The following is a 24,817-nucleotide window of genomic DNA, read 5'->3' as shown; positions in this document are numbered from 1 at the left end:
GAAGCTGAGGCAGGAGAATCACTTGAACCTGGGAGGCGGAGGTTGCAGTGAGCCGAGATTGTGTCACCACACTCCAGCCTGGCGACAGAGCGAGACTCCATCTCAAAAAAAAAAAAAAAAAAAAAAATTGTTTTGGGAACTTTTTTATATTGGTATATTATTTAGATTTATTTTTAAAATATATGTTCACATGTCCATTTTGAATAAGAATGCCTAATTCACTCTGACATTGATCCATGTGATTCAGGTTGGAAATTCAGTTCTGTAGCCAGAAGACTAAAATAATATCCTGAAATAAAATGGTTGCGGTTGCTGAGCCCAAGAAATTAAGAGGCTCTTCTGTGTTCCTCTTAGAGGCTGCAATTGGACCTTGCCTGGTTTTGCCCTGCTAGGTTTCAAAAGGTCTGTTGGAAAAAATAGAAGCATAGACCTTTAGAAGTGGAAGGGATGAAGCCTAGCCTTCATCTCTTCCAAGTTTCTCAGTTTAGAGATGAGAAAAACGCATCCCAGAGAGGAACTGTGATTTTTAGAAAACTTTTTTGGGTTGGGCATGGTGGCTCATGCCTGTAATCCCAGGACTTTGGGAGGCTGAGGTGGGCCGATCGTCTGAGGTCAGGAGTTCGAGACCAGTCTGGGCAACATGGTGAAACACATGGTGAAACCCTGTCTGTACAAAAAAATACAAAAATTAGCTGGGCATGGTGACACGCACTGTAATCCCAACTACTTGGGAGGCTAAGGCATGAGAATCACTTGAGCCTGGGAAGCGGAGGTTGCAGTGAGCCAAGATCATGCCACCGTACTCTAGCCTGGGCAACAGAGTGAGACTGTCTCAAAAACAAAAGAAAAATTTTTTGTTAGAGTGGAGGTCTGGCTCTGTTGCCCAGGCTAAAGTGCAGTGGCACAATCGTGGCTCACTGCAGCCTCAAACTTCTGGGCTCAAGAGATCCTCCAGCCTCAGCCTCTAGAGTCACTGGGATTATAGGCATGAGCCACTGCACTGGACTTTTTGCTCACTTTAAAAAGCCATTTTTAATTCAAGTTCACATTAACAATATTTATATTTGGTCAGCTCACGTCTGTAATCCCAGCACTTTGGAAGGTCAAGGCGGGCAGATCATGAGGTCAGGAGATTGAGACCATCCTGGCTAACACAGTGAAACCCCGTCTCTACTAAAAACAAAAAAAAAAATTAGCCTGACGTGGTGGTGGACGCCTGTGGTCCCAGCTAATCGGGAGGCCAAGGCAGGAGAATGGCGTGAACCTGGGAGGCGGAGCTTGCAGTGAGCCGAGATCGCGCCACTGTACTCCAGCCTGGGCGACAGAGCGAGACTCCGTCTCAAAAAAAAAAAAAAAAAATTATATCCTACCAACGGACTGGGACCCCAAAATGTGCTGTGATTGCTCTATCCACATGGTGGAGAAATTGGGGCAAAGTTTTAGTTTGTTCCCCTGAAAGGACTAAGAAAATGCAGAGCAAAATACAGAAAACTTAAAGACCTGAATTTGATTCACCAACCTCTGTATTAATAAAATACATTATCTGATTTTAAGAATGCATTGATTACTTCCTTTCGTAAGAACTCTCTTATTTTTAAGAGACCAGATCTCATTCTGTTGCCCATGTTCAAGTGCAGTGGCTATTCACATGTACCATCATGGCGCACTGCAGCCTTGAACTCCTGGGCTCAAGCATTCTTCCTGCCTTAGCCTCACAGTTAACTGAGACTACACATCTGCACCACTGCACCCACCTCGGGACCCCCTTTCTCATCTTACAAGTCTGATAAACCAATGAGTGATCTTAATTCAAACACATTTGAAAAAGCCAAAGAGGAGAAATCAGATTCAAAGAATGATTGTTAAAATACCAAAACAGGATTTAATGATGTTTAGGACTGATCCTCAACCAGCCTCTGTGAGCATTTCTGAGGGATTTGTCCTTCAAGTAAACATCATATATTAACTGATGTTTGATACATTTTAGGATGATGACAAAAGCTAACTGCATTGAATTCAGTTTTAAACATCACTCCTCCTTAATTACAGGCCTGCCATCCTCCAACTGTGTTACTGTGAGAAGGACATCTATATGATGTTCTACTCAATCCATATATAGAAGCCACAACACCACAAGCACAAAGTGTTTCTTTTGAAAACTGTAAGCGACTTAAAATATATACACTTGATAATTTTGAACTATACAAATCAAAATAGAGATATATTCTTAGGCTATCAAAGTCTGGTGTCCCAAATTCAGAGGCCCATTTTTTTATTCGTATAAATTTGGGGATACAAGTGTAGTTTTGATACATAGATAAATTACATAGTAATGAAGTCTGGGATTTTAGTGTAACCATCATCCAAATAGTGTATGTTGTACCCATTAAGTAATTTCTCATCCCTCACTTTCTTCCCAACCCTCCTGTCCTCCCATCTCCAGTGTCTGTTCTTCTAAACTCTATGTCAATGTGTACATAGTTTTTAGCTCTCACAAATGAGAATATGTGGTATTTGACTCTCAGAGTTATTTCATTTAAGATAATGGCCTCCAGTTCCATCCATGTTGCTGCAAAAGACATGATTTCATTCTTTTTTATGGCTAAGTATATATGGTATAGATATACACCACATTTTCTTTATCCAATCATCCACTGATGGAAACTTAGGTTGATTCTATATCTTTGCAATTGTGAATAGTGCCATAGATACCTACAAGTGCAGGTATCTTTTTGACATAATGATTTCCTTTCATTTGGGTATATACCCAGTAGTGGGATTGCTGGATCAAATGGTAGTTTTATTTTTAGTTTTTTGAGAAATCTCCACACTGTTTTTCATAGAGATTATACTAATTTACATTCCCACCAACAGTGTATAAGTGTTCCCTTTTCTTGCCAACATCTGTTTTTTTAAAATAGCCATTCTGACTGATGTAAGATAATATCTCATTGTGATTTTAATTTGCATTTCTCTGATGATTAGTGATGCTGACCATTTATATGTCTCTTTTTGAAAAATGTCTGCTTATGTCTTTTGCCCACTTTTTAATGAGGTTACTTGGTTTTTGTTGTTGTTGAGTTGTCTGAGTCCCTTGTAGATTCTGGATATTAGTCCCTTGTCTGGTGCATGGTTTGCAAATATTTTCTACCATTGTTCAGGATGCCTGTTCACTCTGTTACTTATTTTGCAGTGCAAAAGTTTTTAGTTTAATCAAGTCCCATTTGTCTATTTTTGGTTTTGTAGCAATTGCTTTTGAGGTCTTAGTCATGAATTCTTTGCCAAGGCCAATGTTGGGAAAAGTTTTTGGTTAGGTTTACCTCTAGTATTTTTATATTTTCAGGTCTTATATTTAAATATTTAATCCATCTTAATTTTTATATATGGTGAGAGATAGGGTTCCACTTTCATTCTTCTACATATGGCAGTCCACATTTTCCCAGCACCATTTATTGCATAGCATGTCCCTTCCCCAATGTATGCTTTTGCCAATCCTGTCAAAGACCAGTTGGCTGTAGGTAAGTGGCTTTATTTCCAAATTCTCTATACTGTTGCATTGATCTATGTGTCTATTTTTAAACTAGTACCATCCTGTTTTGGTTACTCTTGCCATGTAATATAATTTGAAGTCCATTAATGTGATGGCTCCAGCTTTGTTCTTTGTGCTCAGGATTACTTTGGCTATTTGGGATCTTTTTTGGTTAATATTAATATTAGAATTGTTTTTTTCTAATTTTGTGAAACAATGAAGTTGGTATTTTGATAGGAATTGCATTGAATCTGTAGATTGCCCTGCTTTAGAAAATATGGCCATTTTAACAATATTGATTCTTCCAATCCATGAGCATGGGATGTTTCCATTTATTTGTGTCATTTACAATTTCCTTCATCAATGTTTTATAATTTTCCTCGTGGAGATCTTTCACCTTCTTGGTTAAATACATTCCTAGGAATCTTGTGCGGGGTTTTTTGTTTTGTTTTGTTTTTTGTAGCTATCCTAAATGGAATTGACTTCTTGATTTGGTTCTTAGCTTGGTTGTTATTGGTGTATAAAAATGCAACTGGGCCGGGCGCGGTGGCTCACGCCTGTAATCCCAGCACTTTGGGAGGCCGAGGTGGGCAGATCATGACGTCAGGAGATCGAGACCATCTTGGCTAACACGGTGAAAACCCATCTCTACTAAAAATACAAAAAATTAGCCGGGCGTGGTGGCGGGCGCCTGTAGTCCCAGCTGAGGCAGGAGAATGGCATGAACCTGGGAGGCGGAGCTTGCAGTGAGCCGAGATCTCACCACTGCACTCCAGCTGGGGTGACAGAGCGAGACTTGGTCTCAAAAAAAAAAAAAAAAAAAGCAACTGATTTGTAAACACTGATCTTGTATCTTGAAATGTTACTAAATCACTTATTAAATCTAGGAGTCTTTGGAGGAGTCTTTAAAGTTTTCTAGGTATAAGATCATATTGCTAGCAAATAATTTGACTTCCTCTTTTAAAATTTGGATGCCTTTTATTTTTTCTCTTGTCTGATTGATCTGGCTAGGACGTCACATGTATGTTGTTTTTTAAAAAAATTATGTCACATTTAAGGATAATTATTTATATTGTTATTGTAAATAAATGAAAGCTTGCCATGCTAAGATTTTGATAATCAAGTTTAGTCTGTTTTTATTTAGGAACAAATTGTTTACCTCGATTTAAAAAGTTCCCTTACCATTATAAATTAAGAACAACTTCAAAATGTGGATAGCATCTCAAGTACAGAATCAACCTGATAAAAAGTTCCAAATATGAAATCTAAGTTTTAAATGAAATTTGTGTCTAAAACCAATGTATCACCATAGTACAACTTATTATCATCTAGCTTTTAAAGAAAGACTTTCAAAAAAATTAAAATGGACTTTTTGAATAGTTATCAGTTAAGGATAATGTAGTTTTGAGGAAGAAGGTATTTCTTTTAGCTTTCTGTATTAGAAAGTGTGAAATACAAATGATAATGTTCAATAGAAAGTAATGAAATGTTTTCACATTTCAAAAATCACTGAGATCTCTGGCTTTATTCAATAATGACCTTATTAATAACAAATAGTAAGTAAATCATTCCTTTAAAAATAAAGGCTTTAACCTATAACATGACCTCACCCACATCCCAAATGCTCTAGTAGCCTTTCCAGATAAGAGAAGTCTGTACAAAGGCCATAAAACAAAACAAAACAAAACAAAACCTCTCCCTATTCTATGTTTTCTTATAATATGTTTCCTTTTTTAGGCTGTTTCATTTATGAGCTGCTTATTGCCTCTTTTGATCTCTATAATGGGCTTTATGGATTTTATTAAAAGAGTAACAGTTAAACTTGTGAAACTGGAGATATGAGTAATAAAAATGGATTTTTAAAACCTTTTTCTGCTCAGATTTTCATTTCACTACCTTATTCTCAGATTTTCATTTTAATTACTTCTCAGATTTTATTTCAATGTCGTATTTCATATATACAACCAACAACTTTGAAATAACAAAACAGTATTTGGCAGGATTACATGTTCAAGCAATGGAACCAAAGCAAGATTGTGGTTTAAACAAAAAACGACAGTTTAAAAGATCATTTTCTTACTCCACATATCTGCTTCCCATATATCTTGGAAATACACTTATTTATTTATTGTATAAGCAATATTGTAATTCTTAAAAAATTTACTATTGCATAATATCATCTAATGAGCAGAAACTTGTTTGGAAACAATAGAGAAGATTGTATTTCTGCCATTTCTACATAATAGCCCAAAATGTTCTAAATGAGAAAATATTGGTGAATTTGTGGTCATGAATGTCTTAAAATGTCTCCATGATTTGACTGTTTTGACAAAGTCAAAGAAATTGGACCACTATTTCTTTTCTCAAGGCAACTTCTGGGCTTATTGGATGACAGACAAATTGCCCAAGTAGCTTTAGTATGACCTTCTGGTACTGTTCTTTACGGAGGGAATTGGCTTTTATTTACACATGGTTCTTAGGCTTAGGTTCAGGTACCTTGAACCACTGTTACCAGAGCTCTCCAAAACTTAATGCGTTACGTGAACACAAGATTTGATGAGAGAAACAGTTACAAAACAGCATGATCCTATTTTATTTTAAAAAGAAAATGAAATATATAATGAAATGTATAATGCATGTGTATGCACACCCGCACCCCCTGCCCCCCGCCGCCCCATAGTTATGCACCAAGTGGCAGTATAACATAGTGGTGAAAAGGTTGGGTTTTGGAGTCACACAGATCTAGGTTAAACTTCCAGCCCCAGCACTTAATCTCCACTCTTCTTAGACTCAGTCAACTGAGAAGACTTAAAAATAGTACATGGTAGAGGCTTCAAAGTGCTTAAAATTGTGTCTTTATAAACTATGAATACTCATTCCCACGCTCTTCCAGCCATACCTGTGATTCTTCGTTCCACGCTAACCAGCCAGGCTCAGATCTCTCAATGCTTCTCCACCAATATTGGGTCCTGGAGTATGCTGTTGTGGTTCAAAGTTCTTAAACTCAGTGTTCATAGTGTCTAACCTGCCTACCCATCACTGTCTAAACATCCTGTAGATCTTTTTTAGCCAACGCCTAAGTTACTCTAAGAACATGCCCATCTCTACCACTCCTTGATTTGAGTCTTCTGAGACTCCTCTCATGACCTCAACTTCATAAATCCTTATTCTTAAACACATCCTTTGAACACCAGGATCTTTTTGTTTAGGTCTCCAAAGACTAATCTTTTTCTCAAAGCATCTGCTAAAGGCAAATGATTCAACATCTTTGGTGTCCAGATTAATGCAGTTTTACTGTACACTAAGAATATCCATTACTAATTAGACCTTGGATATTTACATATTTAGATTTAATTTAAAATGAATACCATTATGCAGTGTTTCATTTTATGCAATCTCTCTTTATGATATACCATTAAGAAGAGTTTCTTGTGTTGCTGTGTAACTTAGATAAAAATAAGCTGGGTGTGGTGGCTCATACCTGTAATCTCAGCACTTTGGGAGGCTGAGGCAGGCAGATCACTTGAGATCAGAAGTTCAAGACCATTCTGGCCAACATGGTAAAACCATGTCTCTACTAAAATTACATAAATTAGCCAGGTGTGGTGGCACGCACCTGTAATCTCACCTACTGGGGAGGCTGAGGCACGAGAATCACTTGAACCTGGGAGGTGGAGGTTGCGGTGAGCCGAGATTGTACCATTGCACTCCAGCCAGGGTGACAGAGTGAGACCCTGTCGCCAAAAAAAAAAAAAAAAAAGATTAAAAATAGGAAATGTAATCACATTTAAAGAAGGACCATAGGGTCTAATGTTTCTAAGTTAGAAGAAAGGTCTTTTTTCTATAACATCAGTTTTTTAAACGAAAAGCAGATTACAAAATATCACAGTGGGCAGTACTCTTACTTTGTAATTTATCCAATTACCTAACAGGGGAGGTTCTGTTCAGTCATACCAAATGTTTACACAACATTGTAGACAACACAATCAATTTTAAAGTGCTTTCTGTTACCTGCTTTCTGCAAATAAAACCATCCTCTGGCTCTTGGGTAGATCCACTATAATTGCTAATTTCAGTGCTTTATAGGATCTCATAAAAAGAAGCAAGGATAGAAGACTGGGTTGGAAACAGGTGTAGGGTGGGGATTTCAAAGCTCAGAATTTGAGATTAGTGTAGGCAAGAAAGGAGGGATGATGGCCAGAAAGCATACAGCTCCAGCATGAGTTTCTGGAAGGACCTGATTGTAATCGTTATGCTGGAGGCTCTATTGCTTCTTCATTCTTCACACTTCACTATTCCCCATTGTTTTTTGAAAAGTCTTTTTTTTTCTTGGCAAACCACCCTTATACAGATGCTGACAATGGGAAAAGACACAGGGCCCTGCTAATCGTAAAGACACTGATTTATAGTAAAAGTAAGAATCTTTTCTTCTTAGGCAGGGTAACTAATGACTATAGTGATGTCTTGGAACTAAAATGAGCAGCAATTTTAATATATAATGGGAAAAACAAATTGAAACTAAGCAAAATCACCATTGACAAAATTTGTGCCTAAAGTGGAATGGGCCCTGAAACTCTACTTTTTTTTAATATAGGTAATTTGTTTACATGTTAATGCCTCTCTTCCTTCAGATTTGTCACTTGAGTGGTTAACAGAACTTTTTGATTTTGTGAGGAAATGAACATGCTCTTTAAAAATCAAAGAACATGTAGCATTCACTGAAAAAAAAAACTCATTTACCAAACATTTCATTTTTATTCAAAAATACACACTTTTAAATATTTTCTTAGAAATGCAACCAACTTCCTTATTCTGATAAAATGCACAAAATGCATTTACAGTGCAATTTTCAGCTCTGACCTTGAGAATTTTAGCACTAGTGCAATTTGCCATTTATGCAAAAATAAGTTCTACTTACAATATTATAAATTGTATGTATCTTATACAAAGTTATAAATTCTTTTCAAAAGAGTAGACTATTTTTTAAAGCACACTGATTAATTTTTGTGATATAATTTTGAACAAGGAGGCATGGCTCATTTACTATACCTTAACAATTTACAATATCATATATGCAGAAATTACATCATATGTATTTATTTCTACAACTACATTTCTTCAAAATATACCTTTTTGATTACTCTTATTTTCCTGGAAGAACAGCATTGTAGATAATATGCTAGTGAATATTTTGAGTTTGGTTCCAACAAGTTTGCCCTAAAATAAAAAACAAATGTATATGACAAGTTTAATTATTACAAAGAGAACTGATATAAGCAGTCAATTCTTTCTTATAAAAGATATTTCTAATTTAGAATATTGCACAAGGAAGAATCTGTTCTACCAGGAAAACAGAAGGAATTAACTACTTAGAATTTAAATCAGACTTGTAACTATATCTAGTTATGATATTACTTTTGTTGAAGCAAATCCTTCTATTACATTCATAGAACACAGATATAGAGGAACAACATTGCAGTTAACTTTAGGTACAAATGAGTGGCTGGTTTTATTTTCTGTCAATTGCTTTACTTAGGGTACCATGGAGAGAAAGAACAACATAATATAAAATTTTGCATAATTTTTTCTTCATTTTCAGATGGAGTCTCGCTCTGTCACCCAGGCTGGAGTGCAGTGGCGCGATCTTGGCTCACTGCAAGCTCCGCCTCCCGGGTTCATGCCATTCTCCTGCCTCAGTCTCCCAAGTAGCTGGGGCTACAGGTGCCTGCCACCATGCCTGGCTAATTTTTTGTATTTTTAGTAGAGATGGGTTTTCACCATGTTAGGCAGGATGGTCTCGATCTCCTGACCTCATGATCCACTCGCCTCAGCCTCCCAAAAAAATTTTGCATAATTTTTAGAATGGTGTATGTGCTTGGACAGAGAAACGCTGTAAAGCAATGTATATGACATATAAACATTTTATAACCAATGCATTTGTGGTTTATGTGTGTTATTGATACAAATTATAACAAAATAACACATGCAGTTGACCCTATATCATATGACATTTTCAGACCATATTATCTTCAATTGTTTTTAAAAAAATCTCTGAAGACGTCATTTGTCAGTTGTATGGGTAGCTCATTATGTGGCCTTAATGTAGTATTTGCATACTTCATTTGACCCTTCATTGAAAAAATGATTGATAAATTAGTTTTGCTTATTTTTAAGGTAAAAATGAAGTTTTTGATGAATCAGATTAATTATTCAATAGTAGATAAAGTAGGCAATGTCAAGTAAGAATTAACCCATGTTCCATAAGCAAAAGTTTTCATTAATTTACTATTTTGCCTTCAAGTCTAGTCATTGAATATATATACATGCAATTTTCAGCATAGAAGTCATAGATTAATAATAAGAAAAAATAGTTCTTAATTAACTAGGATACCTATATATTAAGGATATGAGCTTTTTAGTTGTCATCCATATGTTGTATTTTCTCCCATACACAGGATGAAAAATAAACTTCAAAAATGCCACAAATGGAATCAAAAGTCAAACTATAAACTTGGCAGAATCATCCTAACAAATGTATGGGGATCATATCCTTCATATACAAAATGTATAGACAAATTTCCCCAAGAAAAGTGGGCACTGAACAGGTAAGTCACAGGGATATATTCTTAGTGGTTGATGTAAAAGGTCAAAACTTTGGAAAACTGTTCAATATTACCATAAAACCAAGAAATGCAAATTAAGATGAGATGCCACTTGTTTAAAAGCCTACATTTAAAGGAAATATCAATATATAGTTTGTATAGTTGTGGGAAAATGGGTGCTTCTTGTTTTTTGTAAATTCTTGGATAATTCATTTAGGCAAGAATCCTGTTAATGGGGATTCTGCTAGGGATAATAAAATTGATAAAATTATGGATATTAGTCATGTCAGTTTGTTTCAGGCACGGGATAGTAATAGGGTTGTGGTGCCTGAATTCAGGTTGAGTGCTAGGAATGCAGTAGTTGTAAGAATAAAATAAATAATTAGGTTAAAGATGGTAATATTTGGGTTATATATTAGTACCGCTATTATTCAGCCTATATGGGTGTACAAATTTACGGGGGCACAAACTTTAAAAAATCTTTATGCCTGGCTGGGTGCAGTGGCCCACACCTATAGCCCCAGAACTTTAGGAGGCTGAGGAAGGCTGATTTCTTGAGCTCAGGAGTTTGGGACCAGCCTGGGCAACATGGCAAAACCCCCTCTCTACAAAAAAAATACAAAAGTTAGCCGGGTATGGTGGCACGCACCTGCGGTCCCAGCTACTTGTGAGGCTAAGGAGGGAGCACTGCTTGAGCTCAGGAAGCTGAGGCTGCAGTGAGTTGCAATTGTGTCAGTGCACTCCAGCCTGGCCACAAAGTGGGACCTTGTCAAAGATAAACATATCATTGTCTATAACAGAAAAAAACTGAAAACAACCAAAATCAAAATTTATAAGGGATTTGTTAAATAAATTAAGGCATATAGTAATATAATTGGATATACAAAATAAAAAATATTCATAAAGAATATTGAAAGATGTAAGGAACATTCCCCAAATATTAAGTGGAAAAGCATTTAATAAAACAGTATATCACCAATAAATACATCGCTATACATTATATATATATATGATTGACTGTACATCCAAATATAAATAATGATTATGGTGTTACGATTACAGACGGTTTTCCTTTCTTTACCCTTTTCCATATTTAAAACATCTTCTATAATAACCATGTTAATGATCCAATACTGTTTCCCCTAAGGATATTTCAGAATTAAGCTATTCCATTTATGCCACTAAACAATTATGCAGTGTCCAGAGTCAGGCGAAAGAGAAACAGGCTTACTCAAAAACAATAGCACAATGTTCAGAGTACTTTCTTCTAGTGGAAACAACAGAAGTAAAGGACATGCAAAGACATGTCCTACAAAGACATATATTACTAATGCCTAATATATGGCCTCAGTGTCCCCTGCTCTGTATACATCCCCACCTAGAAAATGCCACCCTAAGTTATGTTCTCATCATTGTTTACTCACAACTGAATGGCACTGCAGTGGCATTGGCTCCTTATTCCCAAGAGGAGTCAGTGGGGACTTTTGAGGTCTGCCATCCAAAACCAATTAATCCCTAGTACATGTGAGTTATAGTTTGAAAATAACGTTCCCTTTTCTAGTGGTCAGCCTGATCCTGGAGTATATACCTTTTCAAGTATCAGATGAGTTAAGCTAATGAATGAATATTCTACACCAAACCAATCTTCTTTGACTAGTTTACTCATTTTCTTTCCTTCCAAAAATAGCTTGTACTCTTATTTTTTCTTTGGAAGCCACAGTCTACCATCAAAGTTCCCTGAGAAAAATTTTGACAATTGAAAGAACTGGATTCAGTATGTTCATGCACAAAGTCCTGATTCAGTACTAAGAAATGCTATTCTTATATTTTTAGATAGAATAAACAACTGAAATCCTAATCCTTTATTAAAGATTTCTTAAGAATTGTTGTGAGGTGACCCAAATATCCCTTACCACATGCCCTCTGCATTTTAAAATTTTTCTTTTTTCTTTTTTGAGATGGAGTCTTGCTCTGTCACCAGGCTGGAGTGCGTTGGTGCGATCTTGGCTCACTGCAACCTCTGCCTCCCGGGTTCTAGCAATTCCCCTGCCTCAGCCTCCCAAGTAGCTGGGACTACAGGTGTGCGCCACCACACATGGCTAATTTTTTGTATTTTAGTGGAGACAGGGTTTCACCATGTGGGCCAGGATGGTCTCAATCTCCTGACCTCATGATCTACCCACTTTGGCCTCCCAAAGTGCTGGGATTATAGGTGTGAGCCACCATGCCTGGCCATTAAAAATGTTTCTATAGTGTTCTGATTGCTACTTGAAATCTATCTTAAGGCTGTGGGTAAAATGTGAAAATTGGATTATAGGGAAAAATAAAAATCTTTCATGAAAACAAAGTACAATTTCTGAAGTAAATTAACTATTAATTTTATGCAGTTGCTAAAATATTTTTATAAATTAAAAATTTTCTATTACATTTGTTGCAAAATATCTTTTTACATTGTAATATATTGTTTAACTGACACATTTTAATAAAGAATACATGGGTTTTGGTAAAAGTACTGATAATATTCTTTAACATTTGTCTTCAGTCTCTCATATATAAAACATCTAATATATATTTTCTGATATTAGTATGTTTTCATTTGCTTGAATATATTTTTCTGTCTTTTTTTCTTTTTGAGATGGAGTCTTGCTGTTGCCCAGACTGGAGTGCAGTGGCGTGGTATCAACTCACTGCAACCTCCGCCTCCCAGGTTCAAGCGATTCTCCTGCCTCAGCTTCCTGAGTAGCTGGGATTACAGGCACGCACCACCATGCCTGGCTAATTTTTGTATTTTTAGTAGAGACGGGGTTTCACCATGTTGGTCAGGCTGGTCTGGAACTCCTGACCTCGTGATCCGCCCACCTTGGCCTCCCAAAGTGCTGGGATTACAGGTGTGAGCCACCATGCCTGGCCCTCTTTTTTTTTTTTTTTTCCCAAACGGGTTTTAATTGCATGTTTGTTCAAATTGTTAAGAGTACTTAAGGTAGTTTAAATTAACTCATTATATTGGAAACGTTCCTATCTTTGTAATAAACAGGCATTACATTAGTGGTTGGTGGTGAACACTTTGAGGCAAAGAACTTACATGAGTACTGCCCAATAGAACTTTCTGCAATGTCCAATACCGTAGCCACTAGGTATGCAGCTATTGAGCACTCGAAATGTAGTTAACAAGACAGAACTGAATTTTTATTCATTTAAATTAATGTAAACCTAAATAGCTAAAAGTGGCTATTGACTATCACATTAGGCAACTTAGGCTAGATGACTATCCAAAATTCACACAGGAATGGCCTGGAACCAGAAGTGAGATTAGAACTAGGGTCTTACTCCAGTCACTGATTCATGTGTGGAGCTAAGCATGCAGATAGTTTTGAGTGCATACATGCATTAGTGGGTCAACAAGTATGACAGATAGGTATTCTCCAGTGCCATAATAGTTTTGTTTTACATTTACATCATATTTTCTGTTATGTTTAAGAAGATGGTATAAAGTACTCTTACTAAACTAGTAAAATGGAAATCCTATCAAAGTCCAAATAACCAGGCTTTTTCTTGGTATTCACTTTTATGTGATAAAGACCAAATAAATGAGACAGACTTTTAATTCAGATAAACAACATCATGACATAATCTAGTACACCTCAATGGACACCTCCATCTGTCTTGGTCCTCTCTGACCACACTGCTGGACTCCCCTAGCCACTAGATGATGTTGATCAACCTTTGATCTTGAATTCCTCCCTTTCAGCTTCCAGTGTATCTTTACTGGGTCTTCTGACCCCCTGGTTTGTTCGTCATCTTTCCTATCACTTCTTTTTCCTTCTGCCACTCAAATGTAGGTGCTCCCTTTAGTTCTGCCTTAACCCAGGTCTATACTGTTTAAACTCTCTGATTTCTGTCCTCTCTTTCTTTTTTATGTAGATTTTTATGTAGATAATTACCCAACTGTAATGTACTTATATATGAAAAAATAATTAGCATAGAAAAAGAATAAAGCTCATTATGTAAAGAGAGTTAACAAACCGTGTTTAAAAACACCGTGGACTTTTCTTCTAACACACAAAATTAGATGTGAATGCAAGAGGTTTAGGAATAAATCTTATGAAGTATTTTTCTTTCCTTTTCTTTTTGTTCCAGTGCATAGTATAGAAACAACTTATGTAACTAATTTACCATATAATTTTTTTATTAGGAAACTAATTTAAAAACTGTCCTAATTTGTATTTCATCTAAAAAGTAAGTGATAGAAGGCTTAATTTTGAACAAATTCAATATTCTTAATTCTCTTGTAGGAATTGGAAAAGTTGCATACAGTCCATAATTTTAAAAGTAGTTATATTTACGATTAAAGAAAAAAAACCCATCTAGTACTTGGAATACATTTTTTTCCCAAATGCATTAATTCAAAAAGATACATATATTTAAGAGTATTATTATTTTCTACTATTGAACTTTTAGTAGCAAATATACAGAATTTCAGCTACATTATAATTTAAGGAGGCTTTCTGCAGGAAGGCCATTGTTTATAGAACTCTTTGTGAAATGGTTTCTATGGAGAAATGAGTTTCCAAGATGGAATTTAGATCCTTGGCAAAAACCTCTGCTGCTTAACAGGAAGGGAATGACCCACTTCTCTTGGCATCTCAGGTGCCTGGGAACCCTTTCTCAACCACACCCTGGAGCAGAGGGCTAGCTTACATTCCCGTGTTCACCTCACTACAAAAAAGAATTCTGGAAGGAAGGTGATCTATTCCCTATGCAATCTCAGTGTCCACTGAGAAGGAAACCTTGTGGTATGGAACTATGTGGCAAAAAGGTACAAAGTATTCTTATACCTGGAATTCTTAACCTGGGGCATGCATTTTATCTAAGAGGAGAGGCTGAAGTTTCCTCCAACTTTCCGTTTTAAAAAGGAACAGACATTGCTTTCAAGTGGGTTTTTTTTTGTTTTGTTTGTTTGTTTGTTTGTTTTTTGAGACGGAGTCTCGCTCTGTCGCCCAGGCTGGAGTGCAGTGGCGTGATATTGGCTCACTGCAAGCTCCCCCTCCAGGGTTCACGCCATTCTCCTGCATCAGCCTCCCGAGTAGCTGGGACTACAGGTGACTGCCACCACGCCGGGCTAATTTTTGTATTTTTCGTAGAGATGGGGTTTCACCGTGTTAGCCAGGATGGTCTCCATTTCCTGACCTCGTGAATCGCCCGCTTTGGCCTCCCAAAGTGCTGGGATTACAGGTGTGAGCCACTGCGCCTGGCTTCAAGTGGTTTTAACTGACTTTCATTTTTAATTGGCATTTTCTTCCTATGTACAAGAGTAGAAAAATCAAACATAGTTTCTAGTTGATGTTAGTAAGTATAATCATTACTAAAAGTGGCCATTTGGGGAGTAATGCTGTAAAGAATACCTTAGACAACTACAGAAAAGGTAATTTGTTTCTCCTGCAACCCTTAAATATTATATATGAATTAATGGCAGTGATCAGTCCTTTAAGAGTAAGGCAACTTTCTGGATGTCACTATTATCTTAAAGGTCTACGGAGGAAATAATATCCTGTGACATTTCTAACTTCCTAATGGTAATTGTGGAGGCACAGAAGCCTGAGGCTGGCTGCCTATGGTCAAACATGACTGTAAATATTACCCTCTTTTTTTTTTTTTTTTTGAGACAGTCTTGCTCTGTTGCCCAGGCTGCAATGGTGGTGTGATCTTGGCTCACTGCAACCTCCATCTCCCAGGTTCAAGCGATTCTCCTGCCTCAGCCTCCCAAGTAGCTGCGATTACAGGTACATGCTAAAACACCCAGCTAATATTTGTATTTTTAGTAGAGACAGTGTTTAACCAGTTTGGCCAGGCTGATCTCGAACTCCTGACCTCAGGTGATCCACTCACCTTGGCCTCCCAAAGTGCTGGGATTACAGGCGTAATCCACTTGACCTGGTCTACCCTGTTTCTTAAAACTTTCTTTTCCTTTAATTTTTTTTCTACCTAGCAGCTTTATTATTATCTCTGGGTCTCTTCTTTCTCCTATCACTAATTAAATAAGGAAAACTTTGAAGATTTCATTTTAATCTGTTTTACAGTTGATTCCCATATCTCTATTCCTTTCTAACCTGCACTTTCAGCTTCTATTTGGGTGCTTCCACTGGCATAGCTCATCAGCAACTAAAACTTTGAATCTTTAAATCTAAACTCATCTCTTTTCACTCAATAGTCAAACTTTGGACTTCTCCATTTCTCTTAATGGTAACACTATTTCCTATCATCAAAATGAAAACTGGTCACCTTTTATTTCTCCCTATTCCACACATCTACTATGTTGCATAGCCAGTCCATTTTTGCTTCAAGTTGTTCATATTCGCCTTTCCTTTCCTCTGCCATTGGTATCCTTTATCACCTCATGCCTACCTGTTACTAATTCTTGTAACTGGCATCTCTGTCTTAAGTGTTTCTCCCTTTAATTTATAGGATGTAATTCTTTCTGATAATCATCTAAAAGCTTGTTAAATTTTCTAGGAAAAATAAGCCACAAAGATATGTCCATTACCTATACATTTATCTAGTTATTTAAAAACATGTATGCTTTTAGCAGGGCTATTTGATACATACATATTTAAAAATAAGTATGCTTCTGCAGGACTATTTGGTACCTATTCCCACTTATACCAAGCTTTACACCAAAATTTAATGGAAAGACACAAAAAGGAGAATGACTGCTTATCATACTTTTTCCCCCCAGCGTTTTGAGGAAAAATCTATTAAAGGTGCCTTTTGGATTTACTTATCTTACTGGATTCGGACTAGTATAAATTGCCTCCAACACAACGAAATTATGGGTTGTTTTAAATCCACTGTATTCCAAATAGCTCGAATTCCTTCTTAATACATACCCCTTAGTTAAAATAATTTGATTTTCACTGAAAATGTCCAAGGGACACAAACAAATGCAGTTGAGAGAGGAAGAATTTTGCATATAGTACTTTTTCTTAAAAAGCACTTTTTATGATAAAAAAACTAATTTTAAATAGTATGCCTAGAAAACGTTACACATATAGCTTAGGGACTTTTTCTTGTTCTGTAATATATTGGTACCAAATAGCAACATATTTAAATCAAATATGTTGAAGAAAGTGGAAGAAAGTGTCCCTTCTTGGCCTTTCCTTGATACATTCACTGTGTGACATAGCTTGCTATGTCTAAGTTCTTTTCCTTATTCATCCTGACAAAGAAGCAAAGTAGCTTCTGAAGGGGGGAGGGGAGGCATGGAGGGGCGGGTGGGGGCGGGGGAGAGAGAGAGGCACCATTTACTCCTAGGGCACATCGCTGAGCGTTTATTAGAAAAAATGCATGCTCATCATATGGAAAAATAATGAGCACAGAAAAAGAATAAAGTTCTCACATAAGGGGCATTAAGACTTTTTTTTTTTTTTTAAACACAATGGCTTTTTATAAAACGACTCAAAGGGTTTATCAATAAGGAGTTTCCGATCACTCAGAAAACATCCTCTCTCTCTCACACACACACACACACTCTCAAACACACAAGAGCGTGCGCGATTATCAAGGCTTGAAAAGGAGTAACTGGTTAAAATAGTTGCAAAATGTTTTCTTGGTTATCCTCATCACACCTCCCCTGACAGCTTTATTTCTTCTCTCAAACATAAATTTCCTCCTTATGTTTTTCTCGATGCAATTTCCTATTGTAATCTGAATTTTCTGGGAAGATAATCGCCACAAGAGTGGATACAGCTCTACTAAAAGGATAAGCGGGCAATCTATTTTTTTTTTTTTTTTAAACAAAGACCGATGGACTCCGCCAAAGGGGAGTCTGGACGGTTTATGGGAATGCAGAGCTGGGTGGAAAGTCTTTCTGCGAGTGGGAAGTATCTCTTCTCCTCGTTTGTCCAGGTTTTCCCCATGCCTCGAGCTGCGGCCAGCTTTGGCTCGCTTCCCTGTCTTTGCAACCTGGTTCCTGACTCTGCCAAATCATATTACAGATGGGCCTGCGGGTGCTGCACCGGGGTGACAGCAGTCCTGAGGGGCCGTGCAATTCTGTAGTGGATCCAAGTCGGTACACGGATACACAGATACCTTTGACTGCCTCTCGCAGGACTTGGATTTTTCCTGGTTTTTTTTGGTGCGGCATCCGGGTGGTTCTGACACACTAAGACTGTTCCTCTGCTCCTCCTCTCCCGCAAAGCTTCCAATCCAGGGCCCAAGTCCCCCTTTCGCTAGCACTCGCGCACCCCTAGCGCTTCCTCCCTCCCGGGAACCCTCGCATTTCCTCCTTCCCCTCCCTGCCTTGTCTTCTTCCCCGCCCGCCTCCAGCCACATGACAGGAAGGGCTCCGCCACGCGACGTCACCGACGTCCGCGCCCCCGCCCCTGGTCTTCCCCCCCACCCTGCACGCATGGGACGGCCGGCTGAGGGGCGAACGTGGTCCGCGCGCGCAGCGTTCCCCAACCAGAGCTTGCCAGAGCGCCGCGGCAGCCGCCGCCGAGCGGGGCGCGCGGGTTCCCGGATGTGCGGCGCTCGCGGAAGCCCCGCCCCCGCCGCCGGCCCGCGCGCGCCCCCGCCTCCGCCCCGCGCGCTGCAGCGCTCCGCTCTCCCCTCCCTCTCCACCCTCCCCCTTTTTCGTGCCTCGAGGTTGCGGGTCAGCGCGAGCCACTGCAGTGAGTCCGTCACGGCTCCGGCGCGAGCGCGAGGCTGCAGCCCCCGAGTCTCCTGGCCCTCTTCGCCCCTTCTCCCCCTCCTTTCTTCCTCTCTGCCTCTCGCCGCTGCTCCTCCAGCGCTCTCCGGCTCTCAATCTCGACCTTAATTTATTTCCCTCTGCCCTGCCCGCTCCGTCGCGTGCCCAATCACCCGGCCGGCGCGGGCCCCGCGGCGCCGCCTCCCCTCCCCCACACGCGCCCCCTCCCCGCCGGCGACCCGAGGGCCGCAGCTGGGCCGCCGCCGCCGCTTCCTGCGAGCCCGCCTGAGCGCGACACTTCTCCAAGCCAGCGAGCCAGCGAGCCGCCGACCCGCCGAGCAAAATGGTGAGACCTTGGCTTCCTCGATGCACCATCCCTCCCCCTACTGCCGCCGTCCGGGTCGGGTGCGGGGGCGAGCCCCTACGCCCCTGGTCGGCTGTCCCCCGTGGAAAATTCCAGAGACCCAGGCCCGGCGGGTCCCGCGGCGGTTGCGGGCTAGCCCGCGAGGGCGGCGGGGCGGCTGTTGACAGGACGGCGGCGGGTCCCCCGCGCCCGCCCCCGGCCTCTGCGGGGCGCCCCTCAGCCGCCCGGCCGCCGCCCCGCCGTCGCCCCACCCCCGCGGCGCCGTTCTCGCCGGGCATCGACCCCCGCCGGCACCCCCGGCCATCATCCCGGCGCGCTCCCCTTCTCGCGACCCTCCTCCACGTGGAGCCCCCCCCCCACGCTCACTCTGTTTTTCAAGTTCGAGGATATTCTGAAATCCTATGAGAATAACAATATGTGGCAAATGGCGCTTTACATAAGACCCACTTTCTCTCCAGAGCTGCTGCTTCTCCCACTCACTCCCTATTTCCCAGCAGAGAGTCTTGGCAGGGAACCCTGCCACTCACTTCTCCTCTCCTGCGAGCGTCGGTTTAGCTGCCGTGCGCAGCCTTGCGGGGTTTCCTTTCGTTGCTGCTTTCCTCGCTGCCCTGGCGAACCGGAAAGATCCAGGGTGTTCACGAAAACATACGCGAACTTGGTCTGAGAGAAATGGGGACGCTTACTTTTTCGTGCTTTCCTTACTACCAAGGGTTTTTTCATTTTCTTTGCTACCTTCGTGTGTCTCTCTCGGAGTGGTTGTTTTTGAATCATGGCGATTTAAATTTGTCTTTCCTTACCCTCATGAGCATTAATCCCTAGGTAGAATTCGCTGCTGTAGTGTTTCAGACCGACGCTAGGGGTGTGTCTCCCGTCTCTGTCGCTGTAGCCAAGAAATCAACGACGCCCTTTTAGCCTGTTACCTTACCGGTTCTCTCGCTCGGGGAAGCCCTTGTCGTTAGCTTCCTCTTTGTAATCAAGAGTTGTATACACAGTAGGGAAAGTTCAGAGTGCTATTCCGTGTATATCAGATACTCCATCATGTGATTCAGTTGTTAGGCTTTCTCTAAAAGTCTTTGAACAGTTGTCAGAAGACTTAAACTGGTTGACGGTGGGTAATTTCTTGCATCTCTTCACTGTGTGGTATCCCACCCTGTATGTAGAATTTAAGTGCTTCAGTATATGTGGTGAATTACTGAAGGGAGAAATGCTGTTGCTTACAACTTAAAATCGATTTGGTGGTGATAGGGAAGAAAGTGAAAGTAGAATGTTCAGGTAAGTCAGCTTTTATTTAAAATATAGGGCAAATGAGTAAGTGCTCACTGGTGCACTTAAAACCCAGATTGAAGCAGACTTAAATGATTGCCGATTTTGATGTGTAGAGAAAGTTTTCCCCTGCCAACTTTCGAGGCAGCTCTGAGAGGCAACTTTGGCACCTGAAAGTCACAAAACACTTTAGGAAGATCATAGCCATTCATCGTATAATCTTTTTGTTGGCATAGTCTTTTGAAGTGAAAAATTACATTTCAGTGCTTTAATAGAATTTTCTTATGCACATACTTTACTTGAAGGTCAGAATCTTGAAGATCTTTGTTCATTGCAGGGAATGTTTTTACTTAGGTTTATAAACAACACATTTGAGGAACAATGATCTAGCCGTTTGTTGTTTATGTATTATGTAGCGAAGTGATATGGTTTCCAAATAGTAAGTCTCTTGCAGTGCACCCCTTCCTCTGTTTTTTGAACAACAGACTGAATTTGGGAAATTCTCCTTTAGCTCTTAAATTTCTTATTTTCCTGTTACTCTGTTTTCTTGTCTTTTAAAATATTTTACGATGTATCAAACGATATTGTTTCCTGCCAGGTCAATATGTTCCTTTTCTTAACAGCTTCCTTTTCAGTGTTTATTTCCTAATTCAACTGTTGGTTTTTTCTTTTTCTTTTTTTCCCCTCTTTCGTCCTCCCAATACCATTTCAGAACCTACGTAATGTTGGCAGTGGCTTTCCAACTTTAGGGTTATTTTGGTCTGTTGAATACAGTACTGGTTTGAAAGTATCAAGACCATACTCGTAACTCAACTTTGCCATATGGGATGTAGATTAACCCAAGTAAATCAGGCTTTGGAATGATCTGGTTAATTTTTCTGGTTAATTGAACATGCAATTCTGAAAACTTTCACACCCTTTGGAAAAATCTCTGTTAGAACTCTTACTATTATTTACATTTTGTCAACAGCATTTACAGTATTTATGAAATATCACTAGTTAATTCAAGTATGAAGAAAGTAAAAAGGCTTATAAGATTTAATTGAACTCTCAAGGATCTTTTCTGACAGGTATTTAGTTGGTGCCTTAAAAGCAGTTTATTTCTTTTGTTTTCTGAAAGTTAAAGTCTTTCCCTCCCTTCACCCTTGAGTTTTAAATTGTTAAGCGTCCAGGGAGAATGAAGGTTATATGTTAAAAAAAAAATTCTGTAAATACTGACCTAGGAATTTCTGCTGAACCAGGTGTTTTATATCCGTTTTTGTTGAAACAGATAATACGGATTTTGTTCTAGATACTTATATGAACGTAATATAAAGGTAGTTGTTTTACGTTTTGTTTCTTAAGAGAGCTTTAAATTTTATAAAGACCTTTTCATGTCTTTGTGCTTTTAAAGTTTTTTTCATCTCCATGATCTGCACCTAGAACTTAAAACAAATTTATTGCCGTCTATAACTGTATGTAGAGTTTTACACAACATATTCTAGTTCAGATTCTGTGGCAAAGGCCACTTTTTAGGAAAAAACCTGTCTTATGACCAGCGGAATTAAAATTCACATCTGTCCTGAGAAAATTTGTCCACTCATTTTGTCCCATAGTGAATGAGAAAATTAAAATGGCTCAAGGTATAAGGTAAAGAAACTGACTAAGGGTCAGTCAGCAATGAGAGGGACAGACAAGTATGGAAGGATCAGGCAACTGTTATAGGTAGCAAGGCAGTATAAGGAAGTCACCTTGGGCCAGGAGGATTAAGTCAGACCATGGTCCCGCACTCTGGGGCAAGCTACAGGGATTCGTTTCTATCAACAAATACTTGCAGATTTTGTCTGCTCTTTACTGGTTATTGTGCTCTCTGTTGTGGAGGATATTGCAATGATTAAGGCAGGTTTCCTACCTTCATTTAAGTAGAGAATGTAAGACAATGCCAGTAACTGTGAAGTAAGTTAGCGTATGATGAGTGTCATATGAATAGTACACACAAAGCATGATAGAAATTTAGGAAGGAGCAAGATCATTTTCACCTGGGATTAGGACAAGTTTTATGAAGGAGGTGACAATTGAGCTAGCTGGGTCTAAAAAGATTAGGGTTGCAGTAGGCAGAGTTGCAGGCATCTAGAAGAAGGCACTTTGAATCCTAAAGGTAGGAAGAGACAATGTACATTTGGAGCATTGATTCTTAAAAAATGGTTTCCAAACCAACAACAGCAGCATCATTTGGAAACTTGTCAGGCCCCACCCTGGAACAACTGAATCCAAAATTCTGGAAATGAGCCAACAGTCTTAAGTTTTATAGGTCTTCCAGATGATTGTGGTGTGGGCTGAACTTTGAGAACCACTGTTTAGAGAATAGGAAGGAATTTGTTTATTTAAAGTTTAGTCAAATGTCTCTTAATATACCTAGCACTAACTATATGTACATAAGACATGATTGTTATCTCCAAGGAAATTAATCAAGTAGGGTAAATAAGACAGTGATTATGCAGTGTGCTGTGTGCTATTAAACTAAACATGGGATGCTGTAAGAGTACATGGGAAGAGGCTTAATCCACACTGGGGATGAATGTCACTTAAAGCTTCCTGGAAGAGAAGGTGTCTGAACTGAGTCTTTGAGTATTTAGCCAGTGAGGAAGGGCACATCACATAGAGAGCTTCTGTTAGAAGTCATGGAAGCATGAGCTATACAAGCTATCCAGAGAACTAAAGTATTAGTTTAGCGTGGCTGGAGAGGAAGGGGGTAGTGTCTGGTGGTTTGACACTAGATCATAGAGGGATTTGCATATCATGAAGGAGTTAACCTTTTCTTTCCTGAAAGCAATGGGAAGTTGTTTTCAAGCAGGAGAATGACATTGTCTCATTTACTTTTTTAAAGAGACCATTCTGATGGCCCTGTGGATAATAGGATAGATGAATCTAGACATGGGGATTAAGAAATAATTGCAGTAATTTATGTGAGACAGAAGAACGTGAAAGAATACAGTAACAATGCAGATGGGGAGAATACAGTAACAATGCAGATGGGAATAGTAGGGACCCTGCAGGAGATACATTTAGGTGGTAGAAGAAAGAACTTGGTAACTATTGGATTATGGGGAAGAAAAGAGGTGGTGAATTCTGCTTTGGTTTCTGGCTTTGGATAATGCTATCCACCTAGCAAATATTTATTGAGCATCTATTTGGTTAAGGTTAGGTTTTAGGGATACATGGGGAATACTGTTCCTGTCCTCGAGAAACTTCCAGTTTGCTGGGATGACTATTGTTTCATCTCTAGTCTTCTATTATTTGGTAATTAGTGCTTGGGATGCTATGTTGCAAGATTCCAAGTTCAATGGGATAGAGTGCTGTGAAATATTAACAATGCCTGCTACGTACATATCATGGCCTAGGAGATAGCAGAAAGAACTTGATAGCCTGGAGGTAGAAGGAGGCACATGTGTTTGAACAGTGATTCTCAAGAAGTGGATCCTGGACTAGCAGCATCAGTATCATCTGGGAGCTTGTTAGAAATGCATATTTTCCTAGGAGATGTAGGAGAAGGCTTTGGGGGAGTGATGAGGATTTTTATTTTTGCACATGTTGAATTTAAAGGAAACATGGGTTGGCTAGGCACAGTGGCTCATCCCTACAATCCAAGCACTTTGGGAGTCTGAGGCAGGTGAATCTTGGGCTCAGGAGTTCCAGACCAGCCTGGGCAACATGGTGAAAGCCCATCTGGACAAAAATACAAAGTTAGGCGGGCAAAGTAGCACACGCCTGTAGTTCCAGCTACCCAGGAGGCAGAGGTGGGAGGATAGCTTGAGCTAGGGAGGGAGAGGTTGTGGTGAGCCAAGATTGCGTGACTGCGCTGCAGCCTGGGTGAGAGAGCAAGACTGTCTTGGGGGGCAGGGGGTGGGGAGGGAATATTAATCTTGGGTTATCTAGGTGATTATGGACAACAGGTAATTGGCTGTCTGTATGTGGAGCTCAGAAGAGACATCTGGGGCTTGCAATAAAGATTTGAGCATTGTCTGTGCATTTATATTAGGTAGTACTTGAAGCCATGAAACTGGATGAAATCCTGTGTAGAGAGAATATAAAACGAGAAGTGAAGAGAGTAAACTCTAAAGATGGTACACGTAAAAATGCAGGTAGAGGACGAGGAACCTGTGAAGTTTGTCACTGAATAGCCTATGAGAGAGTTGGGAAATGAGCAGCATGATGCCAGATTGAAGGGAGTTTTAAGGAGGAAGGAGTCAGCAGTGAATAAATACTGCAGAGATCAAGAAAGATAACTTAAAGATGTCTTTTGGAGATAACAGGAGGGTTTTGATGACTTGGGCAACAGTAGTTTGTTGTAATGGTGGCAAGGGAAGACAGGATGTAGTGAGACATTGAATTTAGAT

The 24,817-nt window shown here is 39.5% G+C and overlaps 1 protein-coding gene and 1 long non-coding RNA gene across 3 annotated transcripts in view; one reads left to right on the top strand and one right to left on the bottom strand.

Annotated features, from left to right (window-relative positions):
- Positions 1 to 1,376: 1,376 nt before the first annotated feature.
- On the bottom strand, positions 1,377 to 18,423 carry LOC139357887 (uncharacterized). The gene is made up of 3 exons (XR_011611837.1): positions 18,217 to 18,423; positions 8,659 to 8,746; positions 1,377 to 7,263 (listed from the first exon to the last, which is right to left on the bottom strand). It is a non-coding gene; the product is annotated as an uncharacterized lncRNA (long non-coding RNA).
- The window catches only part of LOC105465186 (protein phosphatase 3 regulatory subunit B, alpha), a 77,410-nt gene continuing 67,504 nt past the window's right edge, over positions 14,912 to 24,817 (top strand). Inside the window, exon 1 of one of the 2 annotated variants that reach the window (XM_011713459.2) lies at positions 14,912 to 14,947. In XM_011713459.2, coding sequence (XP_011711761.2) covers positions 14,927 to 14,947 — 21 coding nt within the window. In that variant the 5' untranslated portion in view covers positions 14,912 to 14,926. Of the gene's footprint in view, positions 14,948 to 18,704; positions 19,161 to 24,817 lie in introns of those variants that run through there. The other variant, XM_011713460.3, reaches the window with a different exon arrangement.

This window comes from Macaca nemestrina, chromosome 13, assembly GCF_043159975.1.
Source record: "Macaca nemestrina isolate mMacNem1 chromosome 13, mMacNem.hap1, whole genome shotgun sequence".
Taxonomy (NCBI): Eukaryota; Metazoa; Chordata; class Mammalia; order Primates; family Cercopithecidae; genus Macaca; species Macaca nemestrina.
Note: the sequence above shows the minus strand (reverse complement) of the source record. Positions and strands in the feature narration are given on the sequence as shown.